The sequence below is a fragment of the Drosophila mojavensis genome, unplaced genomic scaffold (genome assembly GCF_018153725.1).
Source record: "Drosophila mojavensis isolate 15081-1352.22 unplaced genomic scaffold, ASM1815372v1 contig_81, whole genome shotgun sequence".
In the NCBI taxonomy this organism is placed as follows: domain Eukaryota; kingdom Metazoa; phylum Arthropoda; class Insecta; order Diptera; family Drosophilidae; genus Drosophila; species Drosophila mojavensis.
The window spans coordinates 7,183,411-7,208,802 of NW_025318907.1; the positions used below are offsets into that span (position 1 = coordinate 7,183,411).

At 41.2% G+C, this 25,392-nt stretch overlaps 3 protein-coding genes across 5 annotated transcripts in view; 2 read left to right on the forward strand and 1 right to left on the reverse strand.

The window, feature by feature from the left end:
• LOC6580945 (matrix metalloproteinase-2) overlaps positions 1-19,473 on the forward strand; it is a 106,691-nt gene extending 87,218 nt beyond the window's left edge. For both annotated transcript variants that reach the window (XM_002006704.4, XM_015164544.3), the window contains 5 exons: positions 15,311-15,451; positions 15,908-16,053; positions 16,988-17,730; positions 18,090-18,231; positions 18,302-19,473. In XM_002006704.4, the coding sequence (XP_002006740.2) occupies positions 15,311-15,451; positions 15,908-16,053; positions 16,988-17,730; positions 18,090-18,231; positions 18,302-18,840 (1,711 nt within the window). In that variant the 3' untranslated portion in view covers positions 18,841-19,473. The remainder of the gene's footprint in view (positions 1-15,310; positions 15,452-15,907; positions 16,054-16,987; positions 17,731-18,089; positions 18,232-18,301) is intronic.
• A 2,735-nt stretch (positions 19,474-22,208) lies between these two features.
• On the forward strand, positions 22,209-24,090 carry LOC6580948 (alpha-tocopherol transfer protein). Of its 2 annotated transcripts, XM_002006706.4 has the most exons (4): positions 22,209-22,377; positions 22,865-23,218; positions 23,287-23,659; positions 23,732-24,090. In XM_002006706.4, exons 2-4 carry the CDS (start codon positions 22,905-22,907, stop codon positions 23,984-23,986), a joined length of 942 nt encoding a protein of 313 aa, XP_002006742.1. In that variant the 5' UTR covers positions 22,209-22,377; positions 22,865-22,904; the 3' UTR covers positions 23,987-24,090. The 2 variants fall into 2 exon arrangements, with proteins under 2 accessions (XP_002006742.1, XP_032585687.1); XM_032729796.2 differs by lacking the exon at positions 22,209-22,377 and having other exon boundaries at positions 22,689-23,218.
• Positions 23,979-25,318, reverse strand: LOC6580949 (glutathione S-transferase theta-1). Its single transcript, XM_002006707.4, has 4 exons — positions 24,968-25,318; positions 24,805-24,907; positions 24,429-24,745; positions 23,979-24,368 (listed from the first exon to the last, which is right to left on the reverse strand). The coding sequence occupies exons 1-4, from the start codon at positions 25,083-25,085 to the stop codon at positions 24,226-24,228; spliced, it is 681 nt and encodes a 226-aa protein (XP_002006743.1). The 5' UTR covers positions 25,086-25,318; the 3' UTR covers positions 23,979-24,225.
• Between the last annotated feature and the right edge of the window lie 74 nt (positions 25,319-25,392).

Genomic DNA, 25,392 nt, shown 5'->3' on the forward strand with positions numbered 1-25,392 from the left:
TGTCGCCTCGGGTTCGATTGCAAATGATATAGTATAAGAGAAGACATGGTTTTACGAGTGTGCCGTAGCCAATAATGGGATAGTTCACTGTAGTGGGGCTGTCAGTGTCTTCATTGACCCGAGTGGCGAATGTTGGGCAAATACTTTTATGGACCAACAAATTATTAGTAATTAAATAGCTGTGCTTTACGCAAGTCTGACGTAAGTTAGTGCAAACAGCTAAGTTGGCCAAAGGGACTTAACTAGTGTAATTGATATTCTCATGAAATTCTGGCTTATAAACTGACGTAATGGAACCACTACGTATGACGTAACCACTTAGGTTGTATTTATGAGCAGAAATTACACTAATTGGCCGAGCAGGTAGTAAGTAGATAGTAGCTGTAAATCAGCTTTGCTTTATTAAATGCCGCTTACGTAACGTAAGCTTAATTGACGTATTTCTTATTGAAGAACTGAACGAGTGCATATATTAAGCATATTTAGCTCCTCATTAAGAAGGAGTAGTAATTAACTTTGGTTACATTACTATGCTCTTAGATTATGAATGCTGTGACCTAAGAACATACGTACTTTACTTTACGTAGCAACATATGCATATGTTATGACACATATATTCTATAAAATCAGATCAAACTATAGCACGCAACACGTCATTAACGTAAAGCTCTTGCGAAACGTGCGGAAAAACTTATGCACTCGTAAGCGTACGTAACGTTGAGCCAGAAAAAAAAACTTGTACGAGTAAGCAAGACAAATTACATATGAAAGTGCAACTTTATTTGACACAACTCCCAAATGGTTGACAACTTAACGTAAGTGCTTACGTCATAGTGTGCACAACTGTACTTTTTGCTGTGAGCTGCTCACTGCTCACTGTCCGCTGTTCGTTGTCTCGCTGGCTCTGGCCTCTACTCCTTCATGCTATAACTTTCCATCTTTGCGTCAAGTTTTTGGCACATTTGCTTGACAAATTGTTTTGTTTGCGCCGCCCGACGTCAGCAATCGATATACCCACCGTGTTTACGGAATATATATGGATTATATATAACCCGATTGATCTGAGTCCAAAGGCAGTCGAAACGGCAGCGAACCCAACGGGCGGCCACACCCACAAAAACTAACTAAGCAAAGTAGTTGTCACAGCAACCAAACATTTTGCTGTCAGCTAAATAAATATAAACAAATATATATTCAAGCTTATATATATATATATATATATATATATATGTATATATGTATGTATACTATGTACCGCCATATAACACTTATATAGATTGAGTAAAATTTCATTTTCTTTATATTTTTCCTTGTTTCTCTTTCTTTGCAGGTAAGTCGCAAAACGCTGTTTGGCGCTTCAAAGACGCTCGATTTGGTTATAAAATCAAAGTACGTACTTCTTTTTGACACCCACACGGACACCCACACCCACACCCACACCCACACCCACACATACACACACATACAGACCCACACAGTGCCAACAATGGCGCCATTAGAGACGTCTGAGGCAGTGCAAGAGATGAAATCAATAAAGTCGAACGTATCCTGCTGATAGCTGTTTAATGTTTACAATATGTCTTTATTTCTTTTTCTCCCACTGCTTACACTCTTATACGACCTCCCGCTCGCTGTGCCCCTCCCACAGCTGTGGGCTGCTTCTTCGTTTCATTTCCTATATGCCCCTAGACACATTTGCCTTTGACTTTACCTTCAGGAAAATGCTGCACGGCTCCCGCTTAGCTATGCAAAACGATTTGATAATACCCAGCGTTATGATCCTGGCCAGCAGCTGCACTTGTTATGATAGCAATACCCGACACTGGACGGGGCGTGGGCCAGCGGGAGCGTGTCGTCTATAATGCCAAACAATTTAGTGCAGTTGCTGCTGGCGCGACTCCTGCTGCTGCTCCTGCTGCTGCTGCAGTTGCTGTTGCTGCTGGTGTCGCCTGACAAAGGTAACCTCCATTATCCGATTTGCATTTAGGTTTAGGTGAATGCGCTCAAATGTGCAATTCAATTTAAGCAAAACTTGCTGCCAAACAAACAGTAACAGCAGCAGCAGCAGCAACAGAAGCTGCAACAGCAGCAAAGCCAGCTGAGAGGGGCTACTGCTGAGTTTTGGCATGCAGTTAACCAGAAAAAAAGTAGCGCAAAAAGCAGCTTAGCCCCCGGAGCCAAACTGCAGAGGGCAGTTTACCAGCAGCAGCAGCAGCAGCAGCAATTGTAGTAGCAGGAGTATAAAATAAAATAAAAAAGAAAAAAAATAAAAGGTCGACATGGCGCATAAAAAATTCAAAGTCAGTGAAACGCAACTTAAGCTTTTTTTACACCGGTTGCCAAGTGGCTTTGGGGCAAAGACTAACACAAAATCGGGATAAACACACATGTACAACACACACAAAGCGAGGGGCAAGGCTGCTGCAGATAGCAAGAGAGCGAACGAGAGAGGGAGAGAGTGGGAGGGCGAGGTCGATAGACAGCTGAGCAGGCGGAAAAGCGCTGCAGGAAGTTAGCACATAAGCGGAGTAGATTAAACACCGAAAAACAGGGGCTCAATGAGTCACATGCAAAATGCCCCTTCTCAACTCACACACACACACACACACAAACCCATACAAGCCAAAGTTGAGATTTTTATTTTGTTTAGGTTGTAGTTCATACCCTGTGCCCATTCGATAGCTTCAAAGTAGATATATTACATCTGATATTGCATAGGTAACGAGCTAATGGCAAAATATGAGCTAAACTCAAATGTAGCTAAAATTATGTTGAATAGAAGTCGATTAGCTTTTATCGATAGCTCAACATATCGATAATTCTGTTTAATTTTACAAGTGAGAGCAATATATTTAATAAATAAAAAATGAAATATATTTATATATAAATGAGATCTAATTCAAATTAAAAAAAAAATTCTTCTTCAAATATGAATTTAAAATAAAAATGAGAGGATTTGCTTACCAAATGAGTACACATATTTAAATAAAATATAAATTTCTATTTTACCTCATATAAATCACCTTTGCAGAGTAACTCTCAGACTACCACTCCCAGTTAGGGCTCCTCTTAAATTTGCTAGTTGTTATACCCTGAACCCATTGAAAATGGGAAATCAGGGTATAATGGTTTTGTGAAAAGTATGTAACAGGCAGAAGGAATCATCGCAGACCCCATAAAGTATATATATTCTTGATCAGGACGACGAGCTGAGTCGATATAGCCCTGTCCGTCTGTCCGTCCGTCCGTCCCTCCGTCCGTCCGTCCGTCCGTCCGTCCGTCCGTCCGTCCGTCCGTATGAGCAAAAGGATCTCAGAAGTTATAAGAGCTAGAGAGCTGAAATTTGGCATGCATACTCGTGTATATCATAGGCAGTACGAGTTTGCTTTATTTTTTCGATAACTCATCCGATAACTTTTTTATCGAGAATAATCGAAAAATCGACATTGTTTTTTCAGCCTAATTTGAACACTTTTCAACCAGGAGACTTCAAATTTGCGTTGTATATAGAGTTAATGGATACAAAGATTTTGTAATTTACAGATTTTGGATACCACGCCCCCTTCGCCCCCAATTTGTAAAAAACGCATTTCAAGTACTAGAGACTTGTGCTTTGGAATGTACACACATTTTAACTATATGAACACATTCTGAAAGTTTCATAAAGATACTCTTACTACAAGAGAAATTATTCAACTAATAAATTCTCATAATATTGCCCACACTGCAGCGCAGCCCAAGCGCAGTCGATGCTTACTGCGCAGTTAGCAGAGCGCGTGCTGATAAGTGCATGTGTATGTATGTGTGCATAAAAGAAGTCCAGAATGATAAGAGTATCAGCTTAGAGGGTTCAGGGTATCTCCTAGTCGAGCAGTCTCGACTGGAGCCTTCTTACTTGTTTTTATTTTTGTTTTTATTTTTATTTTCATTTTGTAAGCCATTCAAAGCCGACAAAGTGCGCTTAAAAATGTCAAAACAAAAGGAAGCCAACGGTTTTTCGGCTCGCCTGTCTATCTGCATTTCCACATGGGTCTAACCGCATTCCAAACTCGTTGCCCCAAAACAACCCAACAAATATTTAGCAACAGTTTATGCTGAAAAAAAAGGAACTTTTTTAACTTTGTAGCTGAGGTTATGGAAATGTTTAGAGCAGAACTAAATTACAATAAGCTCGACTTTATGCCAACAAATAGCTGCAAGCCCTTCGCATGTTATTTAATTATAATCAACTATCCAAAGCAAACTGCAGTCCAAAGCTAAATGTTGTTTGAAAAGTATAAAAAAGAAATGTGGAAAATAGAGAAAAGTTCACCTAGTAACTGCAAGGGAAATTAAAAATATGTAAATAAATCACGGCAATGATTTACCAGTTTCTATTCACCAAAATATAAAAACATAATGCCTCTGGTTTCGGTTTCTAGCATGTCGTCTCTTTCAATTGTCAAAAACAATTTTTTAATTTTAATTTTAATTTTTTATTTCCTATAAAACAGGGCAGTACAATTGCCATTATCCATTTGCTGTCTTAACCATTGCTTGCTCCTATTTTCAAAGACAAGATCCGTATTGCATATTAGATAAACGATTAAAACAAGCTAAGATTAAACGTTGTTCTTCATTTTTTTTTAAATTGGATAAGCGTCTAATTAGACATATGGCTCTTCTGCCACTTGTAAGAAACACTAAAAATATAAAAAAAATTAAATTAAAAAAAATATATTAATCATATGCAACACGTTTTGCTGGCTTTACGCACAAACAACATTAAATCGCTTGGGAATTTTCTGTGGCTTTTTAATTAGCTTAACAAGTTCGTCGTGCGATTATATTACAGCGACTCTCATGTGTTTCTATCTGACTTTTCTCGCTTTTTTTTTAATTTTTGTCATATCTCTGGCTTTGCTGCTAATCCGATAACTTTCAAATGGCCAGACAAACTGTTGTTTGACCAAATGGAATTTGTTTGTGCTTAATGCAGTTTCACTCATAAAAAGTGATTCTTTATCGCACGCAATGCCAGGTAATTCCAATAATAAGCAGTTTCTAATTGGATTTTTAATGAGCTGTGTTGACAACTTGTTTGGGACTTATGCAAATGAATCGACGGCCCAATGATATTTGAGTTTAATATGGCCATTCAAATATTATGCCGATGCTGAACAGCTGCTGCGCTCAATGATTGTGTGTAAAGTGAAAAATTCGAAAACATATAAATGTCACACATGTTTAGGGGCAACAAATTATGCATGAAGTGCAAATATTTGTGTAAATGGCATAACAATTATTGTTGACTATATAATCAGCATATTGTATGCATACTATGCGAATTAAGCATTTGTAGCTGACTTTCGCCCCCAACCGAGCCGGACGGAGCCCGGGCCCCACTTCAATCTAGATATGTGTGCATATATATATAAATATTAAATATGCATTAGCTTAGGAATCACACACACACACTCACACACACACACGCGCGCTCATTTGTATGCTACACTTTTTTACTTTTAATGCTCTCTTGCACAAGCCTCGCCACGTGGCGCCGCAATGTGTTAAATTTTTACAGTTGAATTTGTTATGCGGCCGTCTGTGTGTGTCTCTCTCTCTCTCTCTGTCTCTCTCTATGTGTGTGTGTTTGCGTAGTAAATTTGAATTTGATTGAAAAGCATGTGACACCGCTCCATCCGTCCGTCCTGTGCCGCCTCTAGAGCCATCATCTCAAAGAGGTCTGAAGGCTGCTCCTTTTTACCTGGCGCTTCCTTTCGCTGCTTCCTGCCCGCGCGCCCTGCTCGATGTCGCCTGCAGTTTAGATAACGTTGAACGGTGCGCATCATTTGGCGCTCAGCTTTGACTGCTTACTTTGCCATGCTCTGCGGCAGGCGGCAGGGGGCGGGAGACGCGAGGCACGAGGCACGAGGGGCGTCCGCTGCTTGTCAAATGGTTTTGTATAGATTTCTGGAGACGCCAGCTGCTAGAACTACCCACTAACCGGGCTCGGCCTTTGTGAGTTTTTGTGACAGCTTGTTAGACGTGGCATGTATTCTAGTTGCGAGCTGCATGGGCCAAGGGGCGAGCGGCGCGAGGCATGTGGCAGGCGGCATGTAGCCGCATTGTGCATCAAACTGACAGCGATGAATGTAAGCGATTTATTTTATGATTTATTGCGTATACGCATTGTGTTCCATTGCCATGGATTTACTGCATACACACACACACTCACATACATATATCATTATATAAATGTATGTCGGTCTGTGTGTGTGTGTGTGTTGGTGTATTTTATATTCATGCCCATTTGTGTGTCGCATTGTTAACACTTGCAAATCGCTTGGCTATTGCGATTTTCCGTGTGGAAATACATTCAACAAAAGAACTGCTTAAAAACATAAGCAGCAAAAAGTTGTCTCGAATCGCCAGCCAGATGGCTAGATATAATGGGGTGAATATTTATATTGAGTATTGATCCCAACACATTTTAATCATAATTTGATTTGTTGTACTCCATGCGCTTGATTTGGTCATATAGGCTCTGAAACCTCTTTATAAATATTATTTCATATTTAATTTGAATTTTATTTTTAAAATAGTTTTTTGCCAGATTCCAACTAAAAATTTATAAAAAGTTCAATGTTAACCGTTTGTTAGTACTGTTAAAATGCATACTAAATTCGTAACTAAATTAGATCTCCTGCCAAAATATTGACTCCCCATACACAATTCGATTTATACAATTGTGGATAGATTAATACTTCATTGACTTCAATATGGCTTCATTGAATGCACGCAGTTGGTGTAACTAACTGAGCGAACTCTTTAAATCGAGAGCAAACTACACGGGTCTGAATCTTTGAAAACTTTCAATTCAATCAAGTGTCAAATTAGTGAGGATTTTTAATTTAAGCGTCCCTTTTTTACGACTGTTATCTTGTTTGCTTTTTTCTGCTGCCATTCGACTTATAAATAAAACATGTACCTGTCACTCAATTAAGAGCCCGGCGGCAGCTGGACCAAGTGGGACCGGGAGGCGGGCATGCAGGCAGGGCGTGGCACTGCCAAGTGCCAGGAGTTACAAATCAAAATGTATAAAACATGCAATTTGTTTGCCAAAAAGTCACGCGTAACTCGGCCCCGCCCCTTTTTGCCACTCAACCCAACTCCTTCAGGGACTCGACTAAGAATTTCAGGCAGACCTCTACGTGTGCGTGTATGTGTGTGGGTGGGGGTGGGGGGTGTGGGTGTGTGTGATGCGTCAAACTTTATGCAAATGAAGTGTTAAAGTTACGAAAAAGTGCAAAAGTGCCAAAAATAAAAATAAAAACAACAAGAAAACTAAGAATTTTGTCTTGCTTTGACTCACTCAACCTGGGTGTGATGTTATTTCGATTCGGTATCCATCACAACCTCCTTGAGTGAGCGATAGCAGGATAGAATATCCACAAAGCTAAACCAATAGACCATTAGGCAAACTAGCTAAACATTGAACGGAAAGCACTCAGAAGAGAAACCAAATGGAAATTACGTTCACAAATGGCTGACAGCCTTTTATTTAAATTACAAATCGGGATAGTTGCTTAGATAAAGTTTATACTGTACATATCTAAAATATAATAGTTGGTTGATTCCAATTGATAAATCATGCATCTATTTGCACCGCGCTAGGGAAATGAAATATCAATTGAATAATATTATTACGACTCAAATCTACAGAGATTGAGCTGTATAATCAGTTCGTGTGGATGTGCTATATGATTATGCTTTCCTCTGTCACCCTGTCTCCCTCCCTCACCGTCTCCTGTCTTGTCTCCCCTGCTTTGCTCTTTGTGTCTCTAATGCCCCCATGTTGGGCTCTCCCCTCTCCTTATCGATCATTTATCTAGCCGCTTGTCTTGTCTTTACCTTTTTCTGCATTATAAACCAAATAACACATTAGAGTCTCATAATGTTAGCGTTGCTTTCAAACCTGTTTATGTTTGATGAATACTTCCAGTTTTCCCACAGACAGTTACTCTTTAAGGCCAAGGATTGCTTTTGCTCAAACTCAAATGCTCTTTAGTTGAGTTTATGTTTCTTCCTTTTTGATTTAAAACCCATCTAACACAATTTGATATCATCCGAGCCCTGGCTATCTCTGCACATAGACGCAGGCAATTTGCAATCAAAATAATGTATAAAGGAGATGCGCTCTCTTATGTGGGAGCCAAGACGTTGCCCACAGCCAAGATGCCCCAAATGGCTGCCGTAGCCTTAGGACAAAAGTCAAGCTGCGTATGCATAATAAAATTTTGAAATGCCAATTTAATAATGCTTAATGGCAAAAATCATTTTTGGTAATAAATTTATGAGCACATGGCTAGAGCATAAGTGTGTGTGTATGCATGTGTGTGTGTGTGCGTGTGTGTGTGTATCTGGCCTCGGGGCAAGCACTCAAGTCGAAGACGTAGCATGCTTCTAGGCGCGTTGAGTGAGACGAAAGCGAGACAGAGAGCGAGAGCGAGAGCGAGAGAGGGCGAACGAGAGTCCTGTGGCAAATATTTACCTTTTGAGAGGTTTTGCTCCCAACGCATTTGAAAATAACATTTGCAATTTTAAACACTTGAGACTTGTCGCCAGCTGCCACCGCCAACACATCTATGAGAGTGTGAGTGTGAGTGTGAATGTGAGAGTGTGTCTGTCAATTTCGTCTTTTACTAATGACAATTTTCATTCTCTTATATTTTATATAGGTATTTTTTCTGCTCTTGTGCTGCTGCTTATTACTCTAGCGGCTTCATTGTGATTATTTATTAATTAAATTTGCCATGAGACAGCAGCTAAAGCAAATTTGTTGTATGTTTGTGTTTGGGTTTTTGTGGCTTTCAGGTTTCGGCTTTTGGCTTTTTTGGGTCCCAGAACACATACACACACACACACACACATGGATATACGTACTGATCTCTGGCCTATTATTTGAAGACTTAGCCCAGCTTTTGTTGCGTGCAAACAATTTTTTACAGCAATTTATTGAATTTATATTCTAACCCTTTTCGCTCGTGCTGGAACAACACCTCTCTCTAAATATTTAATAGGCCGGCTCGAAAGCTCCAGCGTAATTATCTGTATAGTTTGCCAGGCCAGGACAGTTGGGAGCCAAGAGTTATGTGCTCTGCGCCCAGGTGGTTTCACCTGCAATAAATTGTTGTTTAAGGACCTTAAAGGGTCAACGCAAATACGCTGACAATTATAAATGTGTGCACGAAGCATATGCACAAGCTCCGAGCAATTGATATCAAAGCTTCTATAAAAATCCCTCCCCTCAACTCCTGCGATTCCCCTTCAATTGGAAATCATCTAATTAATAAAACAATTAATCATTTAAACAGACAATCGATTAGATTGAGCTCATGATGCAAATATCTCGCGAAACTATTTCAATTTAACTGTTGCCAGGAGCAATGGAAGTAAGCTTCCTCCACTTTATTACAATACTACGTTTATATCAATAAAGCGAGAATGATTAAAATAAAGAAATATATATATATAGAGACAGAGAGAGAGAAAAATGGAGGCGAAGAACGAGATGGATATGTGCTCTAAATCTTTTAAAGTTAATTAATCTCACATATTTCTCAAGAGACGCTATTTTAATTTTCAATTTATTTTCAATGCTGCAATATCTGAAGCAGAAAGAACTGATGGGCCCGGCTGGGCAAGTTCTGACCCCGTTGCCAAAAAGGAAAAGCCATCGGCTGTCACTCCTCACTTGGCGGGATGTCAGCATTACCCCAATCTGTGACAGCCTATCACAGTCATGTCACAAAGTATTCGCACATATACGCGCGCAATATTTTGATTAAAATTGCAGGTACAAGCTGTGAACTGCGACTGTGTGCGTGTGTGTGTGTGTGTGTGTGTGTGGACCCACTGCTGCTGCTGCTGCTGCTGCTACTGCTGCTGCTGCCTGTCTGGCAGCGATTTGTTCGCCCTTCGTTGCCAATTGATTGAATTGAGCACATTGAGCCATGAAATGTTTGCCCGACGGCTAACAACTAAATCACCGTTGGCAGCTTTGCATGATTTCTCCCTCTGTCTCTCTCCCTCTCTTACACACTCTATATCAGTCTAAGGCAAAAGTCAAGTCACAGAGCGAAGTTGGCTCAGTAGAATCGACCATGAAATACCACGCAAATAGCCCGAGTGCAAAAATAAATAAATAAATATTCGAATCTTACTATTTATTATTTAAATACATATTAGTTACAAGTAAAAATACATATTAGTTTACAGGGTATTATTATTACTATTTTTTTTTTATTAAAATAATTTCTGAGCATAAGACTTGCCTTTGCCAAAGAAAGACAATTCATCTCACATTATGCATCAGCATATACCCTATGCTATTGAGTAACACCTGCAGGGTATCGTAAGATGGCGTAATAGAAAATGCCTCTGGCCGCCGACTGCAAGCGTAGACAACGCTGGCTTTGGCTTTGGCTTTGGCGTTGGCGTTGGCGTCGGCGTTGGCGGTGGCGCATTTTGCAATTTTTCCTGAATCGCATAGATTTTTCTCCGCGTAGCGGAGACAATTTTGTGCACATTTTCGCCGGAGAGTTGGCTTCCTTCTTGCCTTTTTTCTACCCTATAAACTTCCGTGAAAAGTTTCGCTGGGTTTTTGGTTTTGTTGTCAGACAGCTATCGAAAAAGTTTTCGGCAATGTTTGCCCAAGAGCGTAGCGAACTAACAAAATGAGTTTATTTTTTGCTTAATTTCGCACAAATTAAAAACGTCGAATCCGGCTCAGTTACGGCTCCAAAAATCCGTAGATAAAAAAAAGAGGAAGAAGAAGATGAAGCGAAAAGAAAGAATACAAAAAGTTCAAACTGGGAAGCAACGCCATTTTTCGTCTTGCAAACTTTTTGAAGGCACTGTATGGCCAGCCATAAATATATAAGTCAGGCATGTGTGTGTGTGTGTGTGTGTACGTGCATGTGTGCGTGTAAATTATATAATTTTTATTAAGAGTTTTTCGTTTTTGGTAGATATCTTATGTTGCCTTCTTAAAACTCGATTCCACGAACTTATCAGACATTCAATGAGTTGGCAAAGTGCTTAATGCGCCTCTTACATACATACATATATGTACTTACATATATAGAAAAGTGTAAGCTGAGCAGTTTTTTTCGAGAAGCCAAAAGCGTTTCGCTTAACGCTTAAATAAAAACTGGATTACGGCTCACCACAAGCGCCATTAATGTTGCCTTCGCAAGTCGCAGATATAAAAGGTATTACATGATGTGCACTTTATGTCGCGGCTTGTTCTTAAACTTTGCAAGTGACAGTACGATGTACCGCATTACTGTCTGCTTCATGTATCACGGGCTCCAATAGAATTGAATATACTCTTTCGATTTCGACATAGGAAATGTTTATAAAAGCTGTGAAATCCACTGCTAAAAATAATTCCTACTTGAATTTGTTGAGGAAAGCGTTGGCAAATACATATTACCTTTGATTACCCTTAATGACAATTTTAATTACTGCAATTATTACAAGAGCAACAGTGAATATGAAGCTAATTACTGTCGATTTCAAATGGAATATAATAGCATTTGTTTTATATTGTATCGGTTTGCTTTCTTATAAGATCTATGAAATTTACAGCTAAAAATTCTGCTTAGAGGAGAGCGCTTCAAAGTACATATGTGATTATTTTTTTGTTACCATCTTAATCATTGCAATAATCAATTCCCTTATTGTTTAAGCTTTCGCCTTCGTAATAAGAACTACTCAAACCGATTATACTATTGCTACAACTATTTGTTGAGTCGATTTGCAGATAACATGATTTTTGTATTATTAGGTCAACATTATAAATACTATCACCATATTATTTAATTACTCAATTCATTACATCAATAAAAATGTTAATTAATTAAAAAATTAAATTATGAAAGCAGCTATGTGAGTACAGCGGCAGTACGGGACTCCTTGATATTTTTACAACTTTGCCATCAAATTTCAACATTTTCGTTTCAACGAATTTCCCCCAAGGACCCGCATTCACATACATTAAAAAATCGAAACTCAAGCCAATACTTCATGAGAGATAAGCTTGTTCAAAAGGTATTTCACATTGAAATGTTGTGGGTATTTTTTAACGAACGGTAAACCACGAATGGCCCTGGCAGCTTAGTCCATATGCAGGGCACCACGCCCAACCACTTGGCCCACTGAAAGGGCAGGACGTCTGCCTTTGCTCGCCTCGTCTCGTCTCGCCGCGCCTCAACTTGCCTCACCTGGCCACAGCCTACATGAAGTGAAGCGAATGAACTCGCGCAGCCATTTGGCTAATTGTTCAGTTTGTTTTACGTGTAAGGCAACAAATTGGCCAAAGCACACGTTTGCCAACAGCAGGAACAGCTGCTGAGCTCCAAAGGTAGTCTGCATTGGCATGTCCTCGACTCGCCGCCCCACCCACTCGCCCCTGGGGTGGCAGTTAGCGAGGCAGGGTTCATAATAATTTAAATGCTCGGCACACAAAGTGACATGGCAAAGACAAACAAAGGTCAACCCGAGACTACTGTTGCTGCTGCTGCTGCTGCTGCTGCTTTTACGGCGACTCCTCTGGTTGCAGCTGGAAATGGCTACGTGACAGGACGCAGTGCAGTGGCTCGCATTTAAATCCAAGAGCAGCAGCAATGAAATTAGCACGACAAAGGGACAGCTGCAGGAAAAGAGAGAGAGAGAGCAGGAGGCGGCCAGCCAGAGAAGGGGACTTGAGGCAATTGTACGTAGTGCAGTTAATTTGCCATTGCAAAGCAACAGCAAACGCTGAGCAAATAGTAAACGAGTCGCGTGAACAGCAGACAGCAGGCAGCAGGATGCAGGCTGAAGGCTCAGCAACTGCTCCTGCTGCCAACCGTCTGCTAGTTGTCCGCTGCCTGGACAACCGGATCAACAACTAAGCAAACAAATGGCGTTGCAATTGGGCACGTTTTGGGCAAAGCGCTCGGAATCACAGTCAAAGTCGTAACCCAATGGAAATGAACTGCGAAATGAACTGCGATGAACTGGACACGGACAGGACACAGCAAAAAGGACACCAGAGTCCAGAGACTACTCAGCCTGTTAGCCCATGCCAATCCAACGTACGTGTGGCTAATGATGTTGCAGTCAGTAAGAGGCCCAGATTCCGAATCAGATTCCAGCGCAGAGGCAAATGCAAATGCAGATGCAAATGCAGATGCAAACGCAGATGCAGATGCAAAGGCAATGCCTTGGCCTAGCGACGTGTCAGATGGGCAATCGTTACGCACAATTTGATTGGAAAATGTGGACAGCAGCAGCAGCAGCAGTAGCAGCAATAGCAGTAGCAGCAGCAGGGGCACCCGCAGCAGTACGAGCAGCAGCAGCAGCAGCAGCATCCTGAACCTAAGCTGAACCACTTAAATGGCCACAAGCACGCATACGCAAGCTACGCTGCAAATAAGAAACTACGACTAGTTGTCCGACACAAAAGCCAACACTAAAAGCCAACTAAACGCTGCAGGGAAATATAAATAGAAAAAATAAAGTTAAAAAAGAGATGTGAAATTAAGAAACAGAGGACAGAGGACAACGAAGCAGCCCAGGCGAAATTTCTGCTAGCTCAGGCCGAGGGACCTTGTGCAAACCACACGCACACACACACAAATACGCACACGAAGTGAGCTAGAATTTGTGCTAAAGCCAAGTTTGAATGATGATAAGATACCCTTGAAAAAGCTAAACGAAGATTTCAAATACCTTAAATTTAATCTACGTCTGTCTCAAATTAAATTTTTTTAAATTCTTTTTTTTTTTTTTTGATTATTTAATATTATTCAAATCGTCACGCCAGTAGTGAAATTTAATATAATATACCTCAGCAATATCTGACCTCTGTTAAAAATAAATTTATAGCATAAGATTTATATGAAAATAATTTTTATCAGGAAATAATAAATATAATCATATCATAAAAAAATAATATAAAATTTTACAAATTAAAGATAGTACCCAAAGATATACGAAACAATATTATGGATCGATATTTATCGATTTGAATGCCTATCTCAACAAGTCTCTTACTTTCTCATTGAATAGAATTATAAGCAGCGAAGAGAATTAACAAAGAATCACCTAGAGTTAAAAACATCTTTAAACTTAATTAAACCTATTTTCCTGTCCATTTTGTTTGGGATGCAGGGTATTCGGGAAGAACAAAAAACGATATGAAATAACAAAAGAGGGGCGAAAACTTTTTGCTTTAGTCAAGAGCAACAGACGGCAACGCCCGGGCTGCAATGGCATAAAAGAAACATAACTAATTTGCATAAAATGTGGAAAACATGGTGCCTATATAGAGACCAACACTGTCTAGTGGGGGAGGGTGGGGGGCGTGGCATGGCCGGATGGTGTGGGCTAGCTGCAAACTTTCCGCCTCCTGCCGGAGCGGGAAAATCGAGTCAAAGTCGTAAGTGAAGAGTTGCCCGCTGTGCACTGGCCTGTGCCCGGTGCAGGTAAATTTGCGGCCAACTTTGCGGCACAGAATTTATCCAAAATATAGTAAACTAAATGAAAGTGCCACGCCCAGCAGCAGGTAGCCGCCCCAGCGATTCACTTCAACGAACCTTGTATATGCGACCAACCAAAAGATATTTTTGCATCACAAAGTGAAAGTTATGTGCATGTAGGGGTAGATGTGTCGGTGTGTGTGTGTGTGTTCGGCCGAGTGTAGAGAGGGTCTCTGTGTGTGTTTGTCGTACCCCCATATTAGCGGTTTGTATCTTTTGCAACATGACCACGCTGAGACAAAGTTGTAGGCCAAATTGTCAGCAAACAATGTGTAAAGTCGGTTCGCTCCCAGCTGTAGTGTGACTGCCCGAAAGAGAGTGTGCGTGTGTGGGTGTGGCTTGTGTGTTTAACTATGCATAAGAAAGGAATCTGTGTGGATGTCTGCTTTGAAGCATGAGCTCTAACTGAAGCCAGTGCTGAAGCGCTGCCAGTTGAGCCAAAACTAAATTCTTTGAAATATGCGACAATTCTTAAGGAATTTTTAAATTTATAGATTTCATCATTCTCTTTTTTTATTTGAGCACTCCAATGAAACTGCACTGAGTTATGCCCATTTGATATTGTATGTGCATTGTCAGCTCTGCTGATTCAAGAGACATTTCAGATGATTCGATTTTTACCCTAAAGGAATCATTGCAAAATATTTTCAATTCTTTACCATATTCATATAAAATACGTACATATTTGTGCTTAAATCTTTACTTGCATACAAATGTAACGAATACCTGTTTATCGTTTTCAGTTTGGTGAATCAATCGATGCCGGACGCGAACAAAATTCGGACGATGGTGTCTCGGGCGCTGCGAGTGTGGGAGACCAATTCGAAGCTGACATTCCGTGAAGTGTACAGCGATCAGGCGGATATACAGGTTCTCTTTGCACGGTGCGTATGAAATGTGGAAGGTGGAGAGTGGAGAGTGGAGAGTGGAAAGTGGGTGAGCAATGGGTGGGTGGGTGAAGGTTGTTTGCTCAGCCACCTCATGTAGACCATAAAAAGAAGCATTCTGTAGTGCCATAAAGATGGGCAGCCCATAAAACTGCACTTAAAACCAGGCAACGATAAATAAGCCAAGTATTAAACCATGAAACCAATGATGATGATGACGACAACGGCAACGAAGACGACGATGACGACAGCAGCAGAAGCGAAGGAGATTTGGCTGCATGCTGGATACCAATTTCAAATCAAAGAGTTTATGTTGCAGCTGTTGTGTCGCTTTTTCCTAGATAAGCTTTATTTTTGCAAGCTCGTAACTTCGATGCCATTGAATTAACTAATCAAGGCTCTGGCTGACTAACTCTCGACTCGACTAACTCTTCTTCTACCCACTCCCTGCAGGCGCGATCATGGCGATGGATACAAGTTCGATGGACCCGGCCAGGTGCTGGCGCACGCGTTCTATCCGGGCGTCGGGCGCGGCGGCGATGCGCACTTCGATGCCGAGGAGACCTGGGAGTTCGATGGCAGCAGTGATGACAGTCGTGGTAAGTGGAGACCAGCAGCTGCTGTTGCTGCGGTCCGCAGATAATCTAGTCAGCGAATGCAACGCATAAATTAATAACATTAGATAATAACACAATAATAATAATCAGCAGCAGCAGCAGCAGGAGCAGCAGCTGTGGATGCAGCGGCTGTTGTTGCGGTCGGATTGTGGCTAAAAGCCTGCGGGCGAGTTGCAGGCGACTAAGCCGCAGCGGCACCGCCTTGTTGCAAGTGGCAAAATCAATAAACGTTGGCGCCGGCTGCCTGCATGCGTTTTGTAATTTAGCGCCATAAATTGCGCCCCTAACGGCAGATCCAAAGAACCGTATAACCCGCAGCCGGACGAGGCCCGGGCGAGAACCCGCTCCGAAACCAGAATCCAATGTCGACCATTTTAATGGTTTTTAATGCCAATAAAAAAACTGTCAGCATGATGCGTGACGTTGGCCAAATGCAGCAACGACCAATCCTTAAACACCCTGTAATTTCAAAGTGCAGGCACGTGGCATTTGAGACCTTCTAAGCATTCACTTTTCTGAAAGGCGCAACTTAATGTTGATAAAAAAATGTCTATTCACAGATTAAGGTACTGATTGATTCAAAATCATAAATATATGAAAGAAAAAATAAGTAAATAACAATCTGTCTGCTTAGCAGAAATCCTTTAGCTTTTATGACGTGGGCAATACTTTACGCTCAAGTTACAAAGTATCTCGCAGTCGAGCACATGTGAAAGCAGCGTAGTCTCTTCATTGTAAATGTTGCAACGACGCCATTTTGCCATATGCCATATGCCACTTACAAAGTCGTCAAGGCGACGACGCGTTCTTGTCTCCTCATTTCTTCTTCTTTACGTTTTTTTTTTTTTTTTGTATATATATTTTTGCCTTGGCCGCTGGATGCCATTAACCAATCGCTTGTTGTCGCATTTTACAGGCACCAACTTTCTGAATGTGGCGCTGCATGAACTGGGCCACTCGCTGGGGCTGGGCCACTCCTCGGACTCGAATGCGGTCATGTTCCCCTGGTATCAGAACAATGAGGTCGATGGCAAATTGCCCGACGATGATCGCATCGGTATACAGGAGCTCTATGGGGCCAAAGAGAAGGTCTGGGGTGCCTATCGACCGGGAACCACGACGAGCACCACAACAACCACGACCACAATGCGCTCGCTCACCTATTATCCGCAGCAGCGACCCAACTATCCCAATCGTTATCCAACCTATTATCCCAACTATTATCCGCGAGGGGGAGATCGTGAGCGTGAGCGGGAGCGTGAACGAGAGCGTGAACGAGAACGAGAGCGTGAACGAGAGAGGGAGCGAGAACGAGAGCGGGTGCGTCAGCGAGAGCTAGAACGCGAATATAAACGACAGCGCGAGGCGCAAGAACGAGAACGAGAACGTGAACGACATCTGGAACAAGAGCGAGAACGAGAAAGGCAGCGGAATCGAGAATTCGTAACGAGGACATCAACCACAACGAGAGCACCAGTGACAACGAAGACGACGACAAGAACAGCACCCACCTATCCCACTCACAGGCCCTACAACTACCCCACAGTGCATCGACACAATAAGCCACATAAACCACGCAAGCCTAAGCCGGACAACTGCATGACCTCATACGATGCCATATCCATGATACGCCGAGAGTTGTTCATCTTCAGAGGACAGGTATAAATAATATACTATAAATACTATACTAAAAATAATTTGTATTAGATCAGGCATACCATAAAGCTATTAAAGAGATATATGTGTAGACTATTTTTGTATTGGCTGGAAACCAAATCTTTTTTCGGTAGAGGAGACCCATAGTAAATTCTTAGAAGAAGCTTACAGGAAAGTAAAAGAAAATATTTAAGACGAAGGTTCCCAAACTCAGAAAAAGACAGAGTATTGACTCAGCCTCACTTTTGGGCCATCGATATACATATGTATATATGTATATCGGAGGTCAACACTAACTCAATCGTCATTTAATGTTTATTTCTGCTATATTTATCGTTAATATTTACTCTCGTTTTCTGTAGTTCCTGTGGCGCATTGGTGCCAAAGGCTTGTATAATGGCTATCCGACGGAAACGCGTCGCCATTGGTCCGCACTGCCCGAGGACTTTAACAAGGTGGATGCCGTCTATGAAAATCAACAGCGTCAAATTGTGTTCTTTATAGGTAAACAAACCTCTATCTCTATCTATCTCTATGACGAGCTCTATTAAACTGTTTACCTTGCCACCCACAGGCCGGCAGTATTACGTCTTCGATTCGGTCACCCTGGCGCCGGGCTACCCACAGCCTTTGACCAGCCTGGGTCTGCCGCCCTCTCTCACCCATGTGGATGCCGCCTTCGTATGGGGCTACAATAATAGGACGTATTTGACGAGTGGAACGCTCTACTGGCGCATTGACGACAGCACGGGCAAGGTGGAGCTGGACTATCCCCGGGACATGTCCTTCTGGGCGGGCGTGGGCTACAATATAGATGCGGCCTTCCAGTATACGAATGGAAAGACCTACTTCTTCAAGAACTTGGGCTACTGGGAGTTCGACGACAATCTCGTAAAGGTAGCGCACGCTCGCCCCAAGCTCTCCTCCCGCAAATGGATGCAGTGTGCGCGCAGCGTCAACGACGTGGACGAGGAGCAGCGCTGGACGGCTCCCCTAGTATCCGGTTCCAATGAGACCACGGACGGCAGCTCCGCCTCTATTAGCATAAGACAACGGGGGCATAGTCTAACTGTCATCCTTCTGGCATTCACATACTTGGCCTGGCGTTGTTAAGATCGTCACAGCATTGATCTATGAGAAGATCGGCCGTATAAGTCTTAAGACATCGACCTCGAGCAATGGTCTATCTTCATACATGCATAACATACATATGTACATAGATAGAACTTGCATGCAGACGTGTATGCCGTCTAATAGATCAATGCTGTGACGATCTTAACTGTCTCATTTAGCTATCTATATATACAGAGAAATATAAGAATACATTTACAGCCGAGTCCCGATAATTCGAAATGGCAAGGGGATAAGTTTCTGTTTCGATTTACATAGGATAGAATGTTTTTCCAATTGTCGCGATTTTCGATTTACAAATTTCGGGGTACAAAGTAAGGAGATTCGACTGTAATTCATATAAAATATATCTGAAACTTGCCAGACGCCCACTGCATGATTGCTATCTTCTTTCTTACGCAAATACATCTATTTTATAAAGTATATCAATTTTATATATGATATGATAGGATACGCAGTGCATCCGATTAAGAATTCTTTCACCTAACACTGCCTTGTATAATTAAGTACAGTATTTCCTTATTGAACGAACAGATTGGCCCGAATCTTAGTAGCTATAAGCTGCCCGCATTTGTTTTGTATGTTGTTTTTGTTTTTACTTTTTCAAATTGATTATAAAACAAACGAAATCCCCTTCTTATTATTTATATTTAAATAATGTGATATTATCATAAAATTTCGCATGTGTGCGATTCCACAGAGAACTCGACTAACAAACACTCAAGATCAGAAAACATTTAAACAACAATTCTAAATATATACTTATTTGGTTAGATTTAATTTTATATATATATATACATATATATTTCAAAAGAAATAAATTTTAGATTTAAGTTAATATATATATATATTCATTATAAATAAATAAATATACACATAGACTCCAAATCTTTGGTTTTTAATAATAATAACAGATATTATTATTGATGCTTTTTCACCATTTCTACAAAATTCCATTTTGAGATGTTAATATAGATAAGATCTTACAAATTTTAATTTATTTTAGGAAATAGAAGATATTTGTTTGACAAATTAATCTCATATATCAACCATATACATTTTTCTAAAGGGTGATATTTATTAATTAATCAGTAATTCCGAAAAGTCTGTTGTCAAACAATTTATAGCAGCACTTTCAAAATTCTATAGCTATAGACCACATTCAACTGTTTATTATAACCTACCTTGTGTATACTTCTATTCATGCTTATAAACGATTGAAATAAACATTGATATCAACACATTGATATCAAAGGTTGTTGATAACAACGTGCACAGATTGTACAGTTGAATCCCCAACGAAATATCAAACAAATGTATATATATACATAGATGTGGGTACATGTATATATATGTGTATATATATCGACTCATTATGAGTTTTCTGATTTTTCAAATATGCTCCCATTTTCAATGGGAAATCAGGGTATGATGGTTTGGTTAAAAGTATGTAACAGGCAGAAGGAGGTGTGGCCGACCCAGTATACCAGGAGCATATTGAGCTTTGCTTCGAAAATCGATAACTTGCCTCATTATTTTCTTATCGATTAAAAACATTATGGAAAACCCTTAATAAATTTATATCTTCTACATCTTAAAAGCAAGAGTCGCCTAATTTTAAACGTAGATTAATATATACTTTATAGAATTTCGATTTTTGTCAATATTTACCCCCCACTCCTATATTTACCTCCTCACCAGTAAGTTTGTAAAAGGCGTATTTCAAATACTAGAGACTTGTGCTTTGACAGATACATGCATATTTATATTATATTCATTATCTGAAAGTTTTATGTAGATAGTCCACTCACGAAAAAAGTTATTTAACAATTAAGTTCCCATAGTAAGCCACCACTGCAGCCAATACCTGTGTGTGTGTGCATGTGCGAATAATTATTGAAATATCAGTTGCTCAAAGGGTTCCGGGGATCTCGTAGTCGAGCAGTCTCGACTAGAGCTTTCTTACTTGTTAGTTTAAAATATAAGATTTTTATATCTTGAACCGATTGAAAATGGGAAATCGGGGTATAATGGTTTTGTGAAAAGTATGTAACGGGCAGAAGGAATCATCGCAGACCTCATTAAGTATATATATTCTTGATCAGGGCGATGAGCCGAGTCGATATAGCCTTATCCGTCTGTCCGTAAGTCCGTATGAGTGCGTCGATCTCAGGAGTTAAGTGCTTGAGCTCGTACGCAGTACAAGTTTATCATATTTTTTTGATAACGCATCCGATAACTTTTTATCGAGAATAATCGATAAATTATTTTGTTTTTTTCAGCCTAATTTGAACACTTTTAGACCTGGAGACTTCAGATTTACTGTGTATATAAATATGCAGAATACAAAGACTTTGTGATTTACAGATTTTTGATACCACGCCCCCCTTTGGAAAGTACACACATTTCAACCATATGATCACGCTAAAGATAGTCCTACTACAAGAGTAATTATTGAACTAATAAATTATCATAATATTGCCCACACTGCATTGCAGCCCAAGCGTTGTCGCTGCTAACTGCGCAGCCAGCAGAGCGCATGCTTATGTGCATAAAATAAGTGCAGAGGGAGTAGAATATCAGCTTAGAGGGTTCAGGGTATCTCCTAGTCGAGCACTCTCGACTGGAACCTTCTTAATTGTTTTATAGGTAGTGCAGTTCGTAGTGTAACCCATAAGTCGAGTAATTTATGGCTAAAGTTCAATTCCACCTGTGCATGGAATAGCATTATGTACGAATATCTATTTGCGATAACAAATAATAATAATTAGTTGCTCTTCCTAAAAATGTAGTAGCGAAAGCCACAACAACAAAAAACTCGATTTAAGTAAAAAACAGATGTATCATGTTTAACGATAATGCCCTTATCTTGCGTTATAGACAGGTAAATAAAAATGCTTAGATGTATGCATAGACATATATAAGCGAAAACTGATAATTAAGCCAGTGACAGTTAGGCAATATGTGCCGAAAGAGTGTAAAGGCAGGTAGATGATTTAACTATATAGAATGCATAACTCTCCATTATCCGTATAATTTAACCATCCAAGATGACCCTTGCCTAAGAGGCACTACAGCACCTTCTGATGGGCACTGTAGTGCCTCTTATATCTTCTTTACATACTTCTCGTTGAATGCTGTCAGTTGAACTATATTCAATATCCAATAATCAGCCAGTTCAATTGCACTTGGGTCTCTGGTTTGTCCGAATTTGTGTGCTGCTCCAATTGTCATTAGGCGATGCGTCATGGCCCATGACGACATCAGAGTGAGTTCCGATTCCGATTCCGAGTTCGAGACCGAGACCGATACAGAGCACGAATGCCCAAAAACTCGATCCACAGCCCACCGGGCTGACAGTCGCGCATAGACCACAGACGTGGACAGTAGTTGGCGGTTCATAATATATATATATATATACACTGTATATATACAATATATACTATATATTCAAATAGGGTCGCAAAACGTGAAAAATTAAAGCCAACCATATATGTGCATACAGCTACACGGTAAAAAGTACGTCGCGACAAATATATGTTTATATATTCATATCATATATATATAATATATATTATATTATATTAGAGACAATTGCGAGCAGAGGTCGAGTGAGCGTGGAAATTATACAAAGCTTTGTGTCGCACAGTTAAAGACGAATCAAGGCCCGCGCCTATATAGATATCGAACTGTAGCGGCACTGATAACACGCCAGCTACACCTCGTTTGCCACTCTGACTAAGCCCCAACCCCAGCCCCAGCACTAGAGATAGAACTAAAAGTAACTGTAATTATATACAAGTTCAACTGTTAATCAGTTCAGTGATAGCCCAAAGGCTTGTCACATCTATGACAAATCATTCGTTAAAACTGAAGCACCTGGTAGCACGAGTCCATATCTAATCACTAAAACATGACGATTGCAAATCGCCCGGAAATATACTTTTGACTATTATCTGTGCCCACCTAAACCGAACTTCAATAAATCAAAGTTCTGTACCACCAGATAGCCGCGTCCAAAAAATACATCCCACCCACCACAAGTCATGTCGTCCATTGATAATCTGAACATCCGCCCGTTGAGCGCTGAGCTGGCTCTAAAGGCGCAGAAGGAGCTGGGCGAGGTGTCCGAACGAGTGCCGGAGGACATTGAGACGATACGCACATGGATCTCAAAACAGCCCCACCTGAAAGCACGCGAGGATGCACAATTTCTGGTCGCCTTTCTGCGCGGCTGCAAATACAGCCTGGAGAAGACGAAGCTCAAGCTGGACAACTTCTATGCGATGCGAGGCGCTGTCCCGGAACTGTACAAGAATCGCCTCGTGGGCGAGAAACAGCTGAACATACTCAAGACAGGGTAGGTGCCATGAAAGCGGATGATTATCTCTCATATACTCTATATATGTACACGTATATATATTTTAGCTGCCTGCTGCGACTGTCGCATCCGCTGCAAGTGGACGGTCCACGCATTCACATCTCTCGCTATGCCCAGTACGACTCCAGCAAGTATTCCATTGCGGAGGTCATGCAGGTCAACACCATGCTGGGCGAGATACAGATCAGAGAGGACGACAATGCAATGGTATCTGGCTTTGTGGAGATCATCGACATGAAAGGCGTCACCGCCGGCCACATGTTCCAATTCGACGCGGTCCTCATCAAGAAGCTGGCTGTGCTCGGCGACAAGGCGCTGCCATATAGACCCAAGGGCTTCCACTTCATCAATGCGCCATCCATGGCCGAGAAGGCAATGTCCATAGCCAAGAGCTTAATGAGCGACAAGATACGCAAACGGGTGAGTTCTGAAGGCACTGGAAATGGGAATATATACATAATAACTATATAATGTCCACTTTCTCCTGCCCAGTTCCATATACACACCAAGCTGGATTCTCTCTACAAGTACGTCCCTAAGGAGTATCTGCCCATTGAGTATGGCGGCACCAATGGCAACGTACAGGACGTCATCGATACCTGGACGAATAAGCTGCTAGAGTATACGGACTTCTTCCAGGAGGATGCGGCCTACGGTACGAATGAGAAGCTGCGACGTGGACAGCCCATCAATTCGGAAACGCTGTTCGGCATCGAAGGCTCCTTTCGGAAACTGGACATTGATTAGTTATACGTTTTATTGTAGTACATATTTATAAAACATAATTTTTAATGTTGTAAAAAGAATCAGTTTAACACAAATTTCAAATAGAAACAAACGATAAAGTTGAACTATATGAAGATTACCTATGCAGACAGTTAGAATCTGCTTAAAGCTAGTAAAACAGACAGAACATAAATTAAATACACTCAGGCACAATTAGACTAAAAAGGCAGGGAAAAGTAAGGGAGCTAGACTAGATCGGCTTACAGCTTAGCTGCCTGCTTAGCCTTTTGGTTAACGAACTCGTAGGCGATATCATTGTAGGGCTTGGATGCGATGCGCACGCGCTCTAGCCACTTGGCCACCTTTGGGAATTGTCGTTCGTTCACATGGAACTGGCAGAGTCCTGCGAAATACAGAGCATTAGTAATGGAATACCAAGGAGCACTGCTGTTGGATCGCTTACTCAGCTGTTCTATCTCAGAGGAGCACGATAAATCTGCCACTGTGAGCTTGTCGCCAACCAAGTAATCATCGTTCATCCAGAAGCGCTCTAGGAGATCCAGACTGGTCTCAACATCTTTCACAAGTTTGGCAACCACCTCCGGCTTGGGCTTGGGCGCGAGTCCATTGATGGGCAATAGCCAACCCTTTAGGAAGTATGTGCCACAGGGCACATGCACGTTTCGGAACTGCCACATCAAATACTCATCCACACGAGCACGCGTCTCCAGATCCTTGGGATAAATCTGCTGGCTCAGTTTATTCTTATCCGCAAGATAACTGGAATTAATGAGAATAAAACTTAGTGCTGACCCCTTTCGCCTGATATTTATACTCACCGGATCATGGCCACGCTCTCAGAAAGGTGGAAGCTCCCATCCACCAGTGCGGGCAACTTCTGGAAGCGATTGATCTTCTTGTACTCATCGGTCAACTGCTCACCTGCAAACACAAACTCGAATTTGATTCGCCGCCCACAGCTCTTGGCGCACTTTAACTTACGTTTGCGCAGCGCCACGGGGCAGGCTTCAAATTGCGTTTTGCTCAATTTGAGTGCGAGCCACACAGCTCGCGATGGCGGCGACAGGAAGTCGTAGTACAACTTTAGAGCCTGAGCCATATCAGTAAATTAATCCGGCAGAACTCTCCGGAACCGACTGAATCAGCTGTGGTGCAAAGTTCGAATTTCGCTGCTGCTCAGCACTGTTTACCCCGTCTTCGTTTTTCAGCACTGCTCTGGCGTACCTATAGAGCTGTCCCGCTCGCACTTAGCTGCTGCACTGAGTTGGCGCGAATTTCAAATGCACAAGAAAGTTTCATCCAAAGCAACTCTTATTCCACTGAAAAATCAAAGTTTGTTCCACAGGAAAACAATCAATCACATCAAATATTTAAAGTGACAAGTTTGGCATTACATTTAATACTTC

Bases quoted from the DNA above. Each gene is read 5' to 3' on its own strand.
- LOC6580949 (XM_002006707.4), bottom strand. From the start codon at position 25,085: ATGGCTCAGGCTCTAAAGTTGTACTACGACTTCCTGTCGCCGCCATCG. The intron at 24,908-24,967 runs GTAAGTTAAAGT...TTGTGTTTGCAG, and splicing joins CCCCGTGGCGCTGCGCAAAC to GTGAGCAGTTGACCGATGAG. The intron at 24,746-24,804 runs GTGAGTATAAAT...CATTAATTCCAG, and splicing joins GAGAGCGTGGCCATGATCCG to TTATCTTGCGGATAAGAATA.
- LOC6580948 (XM_002006706.4), top strand. From the start codon at position 22,905: ATGTCGTCCATTGATAATCTGAACATCCGCCCGTTGAGCGCTGAGCTG. The intron at 23,219-23,286 runs GTAGGTGCCATG...TATATATTTTAG, and splicing joins CTGAACATACTCAAGACAGG to CTGCCTGCTGCGACTGTCGC. The intron at 23,660-23,731 runs GTGAGTTCTGAA...TCTCCTGCCCAG, and splicing joins GCGACAAGATACGCAAACGG to TTCCATATACACACCAAGCT.